The sequence below is a fragment of the Anser brachyrhynchus genome (genome assembly GCF_964034855.1).
Source record: "Anser brachyrhynchus genome assembly, chromosome: 9".
In the NCBI taxonomy this organism is placed as follows: domain Eukaryota; kingdom Metazoa; phylum Chordata; class Aves; order Anseriformes; family Anatidae; genus Anser; species Anser brachyrhynchus.
Genome location: NC_137703.1, coordinates 17,162,294 through 17,175,743, shown reverse-complemented (window position 1 = coordinate 17,175,743; position 13,450 = coordinate 17,162,294). Strand labels below are relative to the sequence as shown.

Below are 13,450 nucleotides of genomic sequence, written 5' to 3'. Positions count from 1 at the left end.
CTTACCCAGGTGCAGTGGCTTCCCTGAGGTAAAGATCCGTTCCACATGTAACCAGCCCATGCGCAGACTGCTTGAACCAACCTGTCTCTAGTAGCCTGTGACCACAGCAGCCTCATGAATGTGCTGCTGGAGGAACTCTTTCCTAAAGTTTTATCACACGTTCACTGAAGCGTGTTAAAAAAAATGCATGTTACAAACAATGCATAGAACTCCTGCATCATAGGTTATATACTTGGTGACTCTGAAGAAATTTTTGGGCATGGAGAATTTATATGAAAGATTAGACTAGCTTTCCCTCTTAGTAAAAGAAATCTGGGCTTCATTTTTTATTTACGGGTCATGCTGTTTTGAAGATATTAGACTTGTAATATCAGGAAGAAGGGGAATCTCATCTACTTTCATGTTTTTAAGGCAAATATAACAAATATCACAAACAACATGTAGAACATATCTATCCCTTTTGGGATATTGGGAATGCAGTGAGATTTTAGGTCAATATTTGTCCAGTGCATCTTTTTCTTCCCTGTCCTGTTTTCTCTTTGGTTGTGGGATTAAAACATAGCTAAGTGCAAGCAATGCGCTTGCATCATTCTTGGACTAGAAGAATAAAGGTCACATTGAACATCACAGGGCAACATTCTGGCAGGTAGGAGCTCTGAAAAGATGTTACAAACAATTGTGATGGGGAATGGCCAATTAAAAATTATTTGTGGTACAAAGCCAAATAAGATGTATAGAGTCCTGATACATAAGTGTTTCTGATAAATACTGACTAAACAAGGAGGGAAGTAATACTATTCCTGTATGCGATGTCAGTGCTATCATCGATGGAATATAATTACAGTTCCATTGCTCACAGCATTTTTCAAAAATACCGCTGAAAAAGGAAAAATATCCTGAGTTTCAGAAAACTCGCACAAAAAATCTGACTTAAGCTCAGAAACTGCAAAAGTGCCAAATATGTTGTTTTCTCAAGACGGGGGTAAAAGATTCCCTGTTCTTGTCAATAAATAATTACACAAAATAAACTTTTCATCAACTTTCATCCAACACAGCATGGGGTGATCAGATTCACTTCCTCAGTGTTGAAAATGAGAGTATATATCTAGTCAGCACAATAACTACTGTAAGAGTGATTGACATTTTATTGTATCAGCACTATTGTAATTCTAAGCCCACATCATGATTCAATCCTAAAGAGATTATTAGATGATTTTATTGGTATATGTTCAGTGCTAGTTGTGTGTTGCACGTGGTGATGAAATCTGGGTTTAGTTTTCTGCTGCCTCTGTCCAGGGAATTTCTGACGACTTCTCCTGTAGCTGAGGCAGATTTATCCGCCTGGCCTGGCCCTCTCTGCAGCGGGAATTGGGAGTATTCCTTCCCACTCACCAGGCCAGCGGAGAGGTGCCTTCTGCCCAGCAGTGCCAAAGAGCAGGAGTGCCATGTGAAGAGACTTAACTCCTGGGGATGGAGCAGGACAGGAGGCTGAAGGAGAAGAAGGGTTGCCCAATTCAAACTTTGAATATTTTAAATATTTTATGAATTACAAGCTTTAAAAGCAAACAGACATTGAAATAAATAAATATAATCAAGCCATTGCATTTTCCTCATGTAACATTCTGTTTTTTTAATTTAATAATGCTTGGTATCTTACAGTATGCATTCTGTAGTTAGTGTGGTGGTTTGAGTAATTAAGCTGGCAAGATTTGTAAGCAGTGATGAATTTTTTTACATTAATTATTGTATGTATTGGTACAACTGAGAGAAGAATATCAAACAAATTTTCAGTCTTACAGGCTCCTTAAATGTTTCCATATTTGGAAATTAAACCAAAGGCTTTTGATGTTAGTGTTCCTCCATCTAGGATTTTGTACAAAGGAAATCAGTCTTGTAACTGTCAAAAGCAAGTTATGAGAGGTAAGGGGATTGAAACGAAACACTGGTTTTACTTGAGGTGTTTTCTGACTATTTCAGTGGAAGTGAAGAAGCTCTGTCAAATGAAGACTGTGAGAATGTTTATCACTTGGTGTATTCAGCACACCGGCCTGTTGCAGTAGCAGCTGGAGAATTCCTTCACAAGAAGTAAGTTATCAGGTACCATGGGAGAAGACCAGATTCATAAATGCTTTCCAGTACTGGTAAGATCAAAAGGCAAAAAAGCAGTAGGACAAAATACACCAATTTATCAAGTTACATGTTTAATTTCAAACACAGGCTTACTGTCTTTTTTAAAATAAAAACCTAAATACTTAAAGAAACTAGATTTACCTTTATCTTGCTCTAGAATTCAGATAATCTTTACTAACTCCTCAAGGACGAATTGTAAAAGGCTGCACACACCTCACTATATTAAAGTTGTTTTAAATCCTGAAGTTTTTATATATTAATAATTAATAACATTGTTTCTAAATTCACCGACATCCCCTGAAAATATGTTACGCTATGATTCCATCTTTCATGTGCTGAAAGATGACAAAGGAAATGAGCTATTGTTTCCATGGATGTGAATCATACTGCACTGATGACTGTGAGCAGGACATTGCCACATCATGGTAGTTAACCTTCTGATTTTAGGGTTTGCAGTTAAATGTCTTTTAGTAGTAGTGTTCTTTTTCCCTCAGTGGTTGGGAGATTAAAATTCTGTAATATACTTATAGATACTGTACTATCTACTATATAGATACTGCCAAGATACATGACAGAAAAAAACAATTAAAAAGATCAGTTTTTCTTTGCCATTTTTTAAAAAAAAATGTGGTTTATTTGTGATTTAGAAATCTACATTGTACCTGTAAGCTTTTGTGGGTGGATTTCTGGAATTACATCTCTGTGATCAGACACTGTCTGTTTCAGGGAATTAATTTACAAAATTCAGTTACATTTAGTCCCCTATATGATGTTTTACAAGGAAATGGTTAGATTTAAAAAAAAAATACATACTGAAATTCCCTTATAAATTCCTATGTGAAAAATAATTTCAAAAAATGACTAGAAGGTAAATACATTTGTTTGAAGACATATCTATATCTTAGTGTAAAGACAAAACTTTATCCTAACTTTTCTTTACAATGAGATACTATGCTATGTTCTGTTAAAATATGTCTCTATATATAAGTAAATAACATCGAGGAAAAAATGTCCCATTCCTAAGACTCGTTTTCTCTTGGTTTCTGCTGACATGTGAGTGTTCAATTTTAAACAGAATCTACTTGAAAAATTTGGGATGGGATTTATCTTGAATAATTTTATACATTTAAATACCACTTTCCAAGTGTAAGCTAGTCAGTGGCTTCCCCCTCTGTAGTTAGCAAAGGAAGGCAAATGATACAGAAGATCACTGACTGAGCCCTGAGGTGGATGTTTAAGATATTTCAGCACCTGCTGAGGTGCTCGTCTCTTACCTGTTAAGATGAGCAGAGGGAAAAAGCATGATGTCTTTAACTAAAATACAAATGTGTGAGTAACTCATCCTTTTCAATGAATTCTGGTAGTGAAATCAGAATACTGGGTTTCACATTTAGAATTTGTTTCATGGTTGCAGCTTATCTGTAAAAGCAAGGAGCAGTTTTCAAACTTCTCAAAGTAAAACAATCATTGCTGTAGCTGAAATGTAGGTATATCTGAGATCTCTAAGCTACTAAATTTGAGTGGTGAGAGTAGTTTGGAGCTAGCGATATATCAGAGAACTCAATGCAGAATGTATAATTCACCTGAAAAAAAAAAAAGTAACTTGACTGGTAGCTTGCTTTATCATTTGTGCCACTACTAGTACCTGAGGTTGGTTGTTTAATGGAATGTTAGGTTTATTTATACTACATCTTAGTCAGCATGACTACAGTGAAGATACAACCATAGTTCTTAAGACACTGTAAGTGCTACCACCATTGAAAGATTTGATAACTAAAAATATGAAATTTTATAAATTACAGAAATATATAAAGCTGTGCAAAATCCTTCAATATAAATACGTTCTAGAGAGCTTTTTCCGGTATGAAATTCCTCTAGCCCTATGAACTTGAAGATTCTGAAGATAAATTTTTCTCTTCAGGCAGGAAGAGGTCATGCCCTCTTTCCCTTGAAAAAAGAGCTTGAGATACTTTCACTGCACTTTATGAACAAATCTGCTGTATCAGGAATGACTGTTCATCACATTTTTGAAGAAATAAGATTTGTGTTGATAAACATCACAGCTCCTTCTGCTTATTTTTAGACTGTTCAGCAGACATGATCCCCAAGCTGAAGAGGCTCTAGCAAAGAGGAGAGGGCGAAATAGTCCAAATGGAAACCTCATTAGAATGTTGGTTCTTTTCTTTCTTGAAAGTGAGGTAAAAAAACGTTTTTAATTTTTACTTGTTTAATAGAACCTGGAACTTAAGTAGTGACTTAGCAACATACAGTAACAAGTTGGTTGTTTTTTCATAATTTCAGACATACTGTATGTTCTTTATTCTGCCCCCCAGCTCCTTGTCCATCAAGCAAATTCAATCCAAAAATCTTCTGCATGGTCTAGTTTGTTCTTGCATGTCCCCAGGGTACTTATTGCTTCATTGATGGTAGTACAGTGTCTACCAGGTTTCATTGCTACATAGAAATGTTACTGGTTGTTTTGGTGTTTTTTAGATGACCATCTCAGGAGTATACTTCTGAAGTTACTCTTTGTGAAGTAAAATTATTTGAACCAGAAAGGAACAAAATTATAATCAGAATCATGTCATAATTTGGAATGGAAAGGATCTGAGGGGCAATTTAGGTCAAAGTGGAGTCAGCTATGATACAAGATAAGGTTGCTCAGGGCTTTATGCAGCTGCAGCTTGAAAACATCTGAGGATGGAGACTGCAGGCATATGTACAATTGTGTTTGATGACCACATTCAGGATGGGATTGTGCCAACAGTTTATGTCTATAGAGGTTACGTATATGGGATATTTTATGGTAAAAGTACTAACAGTAATTTAGGCAAGGAAAGGCAGTTGAATGGAGGAAAATTTGAAAAGATAAACTGTCAGGTACAGAATGCTCTGAAGATACTAAGGGAGAAAGGTTTAAAAATGATACATTTGATTCAGTAATTAATAGGTGGCAAAGGAGGACTGAAAGAAAAGAATGACAGAAACATTTCTCAATAGAATGAATGGTAGTATTTTTTTGTGTAAAAAGCAAAAAGGAAGGTATTGCTACCAAGTGTTTGAATTTTTATGAATGCTTGAACAAAAGACTTGACTGTGACGATGAAAATAAATAATCAGAGATTCTGAGAAGGAAGGATAACATTTAGGTACAGTGTTAATATTTAGTTAATGTTAACACTGTTTAGAAAGACCTTAAGAACCAACAAGACTTGGTGAAACATTGCTGCCTGTGTGGGCCTCCAGTCAGCTATCTAAATGTATTTCTAGCTACAGCTTCTTCAAAAAGTAGATTGTAATAGATCATTCTATCTTCTAGTGAAAATCCTGAGCTGAATGCAGAGAAATGATGAAGTTTTGCTGCCTGATGTAAATCACTCAGTGACAGGTCATTAGGTGAAGAGATCAAATAGCCATGGGCCTTAGATATGCCCACAGCCACTAGAAGATGAGAAAAAACAACATGCCCAGAGAGACTAATTGACAGAGAATGAGGAATATTTGTTCTGAAGATGCAGCACAAGAAAATGGGCTTACTTGCCTGCTTCCTTAGGACAAACATATTCTTTCAGACTTCGGTGTCAAGGTTACTGTTCATTGCCCGTCCCTTGCTAGAAGCTGTATCTGTTGATATGGCGCCTGTGCTGAACTATCATTCCTAGTGTTCTTCATGCCTTAAATCCATGTGTGTGTGGTGGGGAGTTACCTAGAATTATCTTGTCCATGCATCTGACAAGAGAGTGAACTCATCTTTGCTCCCAAAGCCATGATCAGCAAAATGTTTTCTCATAGAAGCCATACGCTGCTTGCTGAGACCCTTCTCTCTCAGGGTTAGCTTTTGCTATTGCTTTTTTTGAGAAGGTTGTTACAAAGTAGGGTATTATGACTCCAGTTTTAATAAAGAGCTAGAGATCTGGGACTTTCCATCTGCATGGGATGAGAAGATGTAATCACTGCAGTCTGAGAAGGTGCATTCAGAAGGCAGTAAAGGTAACCCTACGACAAGCATCAGAAAGCTCTGTGACACATGTCGTTTTCCTCAAAGCTTACAGAAACTGAAGAATGAATAGACATACTGGCATCCCCTTCCATAAGCTCTTAGGTGTTTTCCAGTTTAGAAGTCATTTCCATGTCTGGCAAGCAATTCAGCTCTGCACAATGTGTTTGTTACTTTTTGATAGTGTTTAAAGATTGGTTTCTAAATCTGTAGAAGCCCATGGATCATTTTTCTCAGTTTACAACAGTTGTACTCATTCATATAGAACCCTTTTTTGCAATTAAAAATAAGTTACTGTTCATTCTATACCCCCTGAAATCAGTAGGATTTCTGCTGCTGTTTTCTGAGAAACCAGAATTAATATACAACACTTTTGGCACTCCATCTGTTGTAGACAAATCACAAAACTGTACCTGTTGATGACTTTGGATTGTTACATGGTTATTTCAAAATGTGAATACACATATAGCTAACATAAAATTTGTAAGTATCTTATTTTATAATTACTGTATTCCTAAAATTGTAAATGTTCTGTCTCAGTTATTGATGTATTGTTTGAATTGTGTTGATAAATACTGCCTTGTGTTTTCCTGTCTCAGCAGTTAGATGTAATATGAACACCATTACACAAATTTTCATTTTGTTGTCTGTTGCATTCACACTAATATTGGATATTATACTAAAATGAAAAAATATTTCCATATCCATGTTCTGCACAGAAAAATAAATGCCTGTTCAGAAAGAATGTGTTACAGACCCTTCTTAGTCTCATGTCTCACCATCTCTCCTTTTTATAATAGAGTAGGAAAGTGAGAATATGTAAGTTTTTGTCTCCTAAGTCACAACTTTGAGAGGTTTTTCACAACAAGCTACTTTATGGAAAGACACGCTCATTTTATTTTACTTCCATTTTCCATTTAAGTGTATCGCCATTGTCATGCAGTTATATCATTCAGATGAAGGGAGACCTTCCAGAGTTAGTTTCAGACTGAATTTTCTTTCCCCCTCATGTAAGAAGACATGGACACAGTCCATGCCTAAATGATTGTGACAGTTGAGGAACTACAGCTTGTACCAGAACACTGTACTGACCATTGCTTTGGATTTTCTAGTTGCATGAACACGCAGCCTACTTGGTGGACAGTTTGTGGGAGAGCTCTCAAGAACTGTTGAAAGACTGGGAATGCATGACAGAATTGCTCTTGGAGGAACCAGTCCAAGGAGAAGAAGGTATTTGTTTAACCTCTCTGCTGTACTGATATTGTGCAGTATTTTTAAATACGCCTTAAAAAGATGTTTCACTGTGGCAGATAGAAGTATTTGTTGTGGTTTGTTTAGACAGCATATTTGAGAAAGTACAAATTACTTAGATTTTAATTTCATCCATTTTTAATGCACTCTGCCTCAGAAGCAGCAGTTTTACATTACACTTTCCAACTCATGAAGTCTGCTGTAGTGTTGTTGCCTAATATTAAAGTCTAGGGTTCTTGTCTGAATGTTTAAATGACTAGTGTATACATGAACATTTCAGTAAATTCAGTAGCTAATACGATTTTGAGTTAACAGGCACTTCAGGTGGTGTTAATTAAATATGGGGATTTTCCAGACAATATTAAATCCTAGTGAATTCTTAAAAGGAAAAAAATAAGGGAATTCTTTTGCAATTAATTTTGTATCTTCTGTGGTTAAGAATAGATCTGTGGGCATCAGGTAGCCAGGGAGGTTGGTAGCAAAGAGTTGCTAATGTTTGTCATTCAAAGTCCCTTATAATTCTTCAGGATTTTCCTTCTTCAAGTACCTTCACAGTGGTTAGGTGGCTGAAAAACCAATGTAGTCGGTCATCTCTGTGTTTCAATATCTGACTTTTGGTATTCACTGCTACAGTTGTGGTTTTTTATTTACATGAAAATTTCCTTAGGAAAGGACCTGGCACTTTGGTTCTTTTGAGGTTTCTGTATAGCCTAGCGGGGTTTGGCCCTCTAGATGTGACCAGAAGTACTTCAAAAAGACCAGAAATAATACTTCATGATCGTGCGAATATTTTGTAAGGAGTGACAGTGAATAGTCAGTCCCTCTCTGTTCTCCATGACACTCATTATTTTATAGATCTTTGTTGTATTCCTCCCCTTCATTCATCATTTTTCCAGACTGCCTTTCTCTGGACTTCTTTCAGTTCTGCCATATACATTTTAAGATGATGTGACTAGTAATGCACAGAGTGAGCAAGCAAGCTTTAGTTTTATGAACAAAATGATGTCTGTTTTTTTCTCTCTTCCCTGTATTTTACAACTGCATTCACAGATTTGTCTTCTTTAGGATGCCTTTCAGGCATCATCAAAGCTGATCTTTGTTGTTCTCTTCTCTCCATAGCAATGTCTGACCGGCAGGAGAGTGCTCTTATTGAACTGATGGTGTGTACAATCAGACAGGCTGCTGAAGCACACCCTCCAGTAGGCAGAGGCACTGGCAAAAGAGTAAGTGGTACTATAATGGGTAGCTCAGACCTGTGTGTGTTATTATGTTACCCTATTAACATAAACTATTTTTTCTTAATACCACATTTTGACACTTCTAAATGGGATTTTTATAGTCGGTGTTTCATGTGAATGTTTTTTGAAGAAAAATAATGATCTGTTTTTAGATATGTTTAGTTTTTTTCTTTTTCACTTTGGGTTTTGCTTTGATGGCTTAAGTAATGCAAACTTAGAGCATGAAAATCTTTTTAAAATTATTTTTAAATTTCCTTTTTATCATACCCCTGGCTTAGACTTGGAATCTACCAGCATCTATAGCCTTCACTGCTCATCTAGATTAGAGCTGAGAGTGTAGAACTCAGGAGCAGAACAAGATTATCTTTGGCTGTCTTCATAAAAAGGAATGTGCTGCTAATATAGACATAAAATTTGCAGAAGAAGCCAACAGTAGCTTCATCTCAAGAGTAGTTAAGTACTGGAGAATAGGCTGGGCTGAGTGGTTGTGCAGTTTCCATTCCTGGTGGTTTTCAAGATCTCACTGGACAAAGCCCTGAGCCCATTGTCTGACCCCAGAGCTGGTTCTGAGCAGGAGGGCGGGATGGGACTGCAACCTTGCAAGGTCCATCCCAACCCGAATGCTTCTGTGGTGTTATGTATCCATCCTCTTAGGCCTTTTCCACTGAGTGCTCATAACATTTCAAAATTTGATATAATGACCATACTGTTTTCTAGGTTCTTTTTTATTTATGATATAGTGGCTCTTTGGAGATCTACATCAGTTGAATTCCATTCCTAAGGCTAGGCATGTACTTTAAGCATTTCAGTGTAAGTCGCCAGGTCAGGGTAATCAACAGCTTTCACCTGTATTCTCCATTAATACAGTGTTCACATTCCAAAAGAGTCTCAGCTTCCCAAACTTATTTCCCTGATTTTTTTAGTCCCCCTCTTATTTACATTAGACTGTAATGAAATAAAACCATGTGAACATTTGGTACTTCTGTTAGGTTTTGCTCTGAATAATCATAACTAGATTATTAAAGGAATCCTCAAAACTACCTAAGGTGAAATCTAGAGATAGACTTATCACACTGTATTGCTAAACTAAACACAGCTACTTAGCTTCTTAGTTTTTATGTGCCAAAAACAGGTTAGCATTATGTCCTGAAACAGCATGCCAGGAAATGTTCCAGGAAGCCATCAATTTAAACTTGCTTTTTGTACTTTATAATGCATATTCTAATAAGTTTATAATTTATTAAAACATTTCAGGGATAAGGGGGGCAATCTACAAAGGTACTTCCTCAGATTTGCATGGGCATGTAAATATCTGCTGTTACTAAAACCATATTGCAAGTATAACTTTACTTCATGTTTTGCCTCTAGCTGTAAACCATTCTAGAAGATGAAACAATCTTTAAATTGAAGGAAATATTCATGTTTGTATTTTCTGTTTGGAGCACCAAATAATGTACTATTAGCTTTCTGGGTAATTTTTTTCTCTCAAAAGATCTACGTTTCAGTTGACTTCAGAAAATTTCTTAGTCTTAGATTTTCAATGTCTCTATTTTTACAAAGGTAAAGAATAAATGTCACCTTCTGAAGGATGATCAAAAGAGCACCAAGATCATCCTTAGGGACCCAGCTTAATAGCATCACTGAACTGAGCAATGTTTGGTCACCAGGATACGACTGGGTTGTTCGGGTGTGGGATCCTGAGTTGCTAACTGCCTGAGTTGCTAGCTGCATTCGTCTTGCCTTCTGATGAGCCAGCAGCTTTTGCTGGCATGGGCGGGTGCTGCACTGTGTGCTCGGACGGGAGTTGTATTTGCTGCCCTGTGTATCCATGTGCTGTGTGCTATGGAAGTGTTTTCTGACCTTACTGACAAACCTTTAGCTGTTCCCCTTCACTTCCATGGTCATTTGGGGTTCCTGCTTACCCAATAGGCTACTTGTCATCCAAGCACGTTTTGTTTCTAGCTGTTCCTTCTGACTCAAAGGTGTAGGTATGACATTTAGCTTTTGCTTCTTTTCAGTTAGATCATGAGTTGTGGGTTGGTAACTGCAGAGATCTCTTGACTTGTCAGTAGAGGTTTGTCATGTTCTCATGATCTCACTAGCATATTCTCTGAGCTGAAATGGGAGCAGATTTCTAATTATGCACTCACGTTCTTGTGAAATAGTTTCCACTCTGACTTTAGCTTGTAACCCTTACTGTGCAGTCTGGCAGCTTTGCTATATGTAAATCTTCAGCTAACTTTAATATTTTGTTATAATTATTTGTTTTCAAAAGTATTCTATATGACCGCTCTCCTTTTCTGAAGCCAAGAAGCCAACTCTAAGCTTTTATGAATCGTGCTGTATTGATTATTATCTATCTATTCATTGTTTCAAGGTGGTTTTGTGATGACAGCATTTGTAGCTTCAACATATCTGTCACTGAAATTTGTAAATGAGTTCTGTGAACTTGGATGTATGTTCTCACTGAGAATTACGTTCCAGTTTAGAGATGAGGCCATTAATCTGTTAATGAAAATCACTGTTACAGTGTGGTTTGGTTTTGGTTTTCTTAATTATACTTCAGTTCGCCCTGAGGTCTTACAATGAACACTTTGTTTAATGTGTGAGAAGCAGAGCTCAATTCATTTGGAAGCAGTAACAAAACTTCCACTGACTTGGGTCGTATTTGAATTTCAATCCTAAAAACATGTTGATGTGTAGCAACAATATCAGGCTGGATGATGTGATATTTTCCTTTTCAGTCACTTCATTTAGGACACATGGTCCTCCTATTTAATCACTCTTCATGTGTTTTTGAGTGTTTTTCCCTCCTCTTTTGATTTATTAAAAATGTACTTGCATGAGTTTTTGTTTTTAATATCAACATCAAAAAATTAATACTATATGAAGAAATTATATTTACTGTAGCTATTTTTGATCACTTGCAGGTCTTGACAGCAAAAGAAAGAAAAACTCAGATAGATGACAGAAATAAATTGACTGAGCATTTCATTATTGCACTTCCTATGTTGCTGTCAAAGGTACCATTTTCTACAAAATAAATTGCTCACTGGCATTTACAACTGACTTTAAACTTTTTTATTTTGTAGTGTAGATGTTTATTTTTACTTCACTGTTTTGTTTTGTTTCAATGACATTCTAGTATTCCGCTGATGCAGAGAAGGTTGCAAATCTCCTGCAAATCCCTCAGTATTTTGATCTGGAAATCTATAGCACTGGCAGAATGGAAAAGGTATAGTACCTTGGGCAAGAATGCTGGTTGCTTTCAAGTATCTGATAGTTATTCTAGTCACACAGCACTGTGCCTTCATTTGGCATATTAGCAATCTAACCTGGTGTATTTTTGACTGACTTTTTCTTTGAGTTTCGTTGTTCGGACAAGGTGAAAGCTGAGCTTCTTTTCTGATCTACAGCATCTGGATGCCTTACTGAAACAGATTAAGTTTGTTGTGGAAAAGCATGTGGAATCGGATGTTCTTGAAGCCTGCAGCAAAACCTACAGCATACTCTGTAGTGAAGAATATACAATCCAAAACAGAGTTGACATAGCCCACAGCCAACTTATTGATGAATTTGTGGATCGATTCAACCATTCTGTAGAGGATCTGCTGCAGGAGGTTTGTTTCCTTAAAATGAATTTAGTTAGACTATGTAAAATACATTATGATAGACTAGAGAAAAATATTCCTATTAAGTCATGAAGTTACCAATGTGAAGAGATAGTACAGCAGCAACTGTATCATAATTATTTGGAACTATTTCTTCATGTGGAAAATTCCCTGGACTAGCATTAAATCTGCAAAGAATTGATGCTGTAAAACAAAGACCACAGGAAAATCCTACTTCTGAAAATGTATTCTAGTATTTAAACAGTTCACATGTGAAATGAAACGGATGAATAGGTGAAAGCTGAGGAAAAATACAGAGAAAGGTGCATTTACATTTATGCTTGGGGTGATTCCAGTAGTCCCAAATGGATATGCAGGCTGCAGAATTAAAATTGGATTAAGTCTTGAATGGAAGAGAGGATTTAGTCAAATATTTATGATGGCCTATTGAAAGAGCTCTGGAAAGTAGGAAAAAAAGATACAGGTCTGAAACCTGGAGGTGTCTGGGATTTTCTTCCCCTGAAGAATTTATTCTTCAAAATGCATAAGACAGAATACATTAAATAAGGATAGAAACCTTACTCATTTTTTCTTGCTTTACATAAATTTGTGTAGCACTACCTAATTTGTTGTAATTCTCCTGCTTTTTAAACATAACTTAGGGGCTGCATAGATCTTTTTCTGCACATCATATTGTCATGCATTGTGATAAATCCACTTAATTTTTGATGTACATTTCTAGAAAATTAAGCTACAGTCTTTCTTTTAGAACTGTGTATTAAATAAATTGTTTTTTGTCTTTAAGTAATATGTTATATACATACAAACTTGTCATTTCAGACTAGATAAAAACTGAGTAAATAAAAATAAAATTTTATTTATAGAGTAAATAAAAATAAAGATGTATGACATGGAGAAAGATGTGGAGACAAAAATAAGACAAAAGTGAGAGTAAGCAAGAAAGAATATAGCAATAGCAAGGATTTAAAATGCTGGCCTTTTTGATATTCTCTGCTGGATGATTCTTTGCAGAATAACTGATTTTCATAAGTTTATTTTATCATTTCAAAGAGATTTTATATTTGAAAATTTGTATACTTGTAATCAAGCAAGTATTACATTGTTTTACAGCTTCCCACTAGGTTGATAATGAGAGAAACATTGATTGACAATTGCATCTGAATGCAGGGAGATGTTTTAATTGTTGGCCTTTAGCTGGAAAA

At 36.1% G+C, this 13,450-nt stretch overlaps 1 protein-coding gene across 9 annotated transcripts in view; it reads left to right on the top strand.

Moving 5' to 3' along the window:
- Window positions 1-13,450, top strand: part of STAG1 (STAG1 cohesin complex component) — a 185,922-nt gene that overhangs the window by 127,620 nt on the left and 44,852 nt on the right. For all 9 annotated transcript variants that reach the window (XM_080604104.1, XM_080604103.1, XM_080604102.1 and 6 more), the window contains 7 exons: window positions 1,978-2,085; window positions 4,214-4,328; window positions 7,240-7,357; window positions 8,498-8,601; window positions 11,547-11,639; window positions 11,762-11,851; window positions 12,033-12,236. In XM_080604104.1, the coding sequence (XP_080460230.1) occupies window positions 1,978-2,085; window positions 4,214-4,328; window positions 7,240-7,357; window positions 8,498-8,601; window positions 11,547-11,639; window positions 11,762-11,851; window positions 12,033-12,236 (832 nt within the window). The remainder of the gene's footprint in view (window positions 1-1,977; window positions 2,086-4,213; window positions 4,329-7,239; window positions 7,358-8,497; window positions 8,602-11,546; window positions 11,640-11,761; window positions 11,852-12,032; window positions 12,237-13,450) is intronic.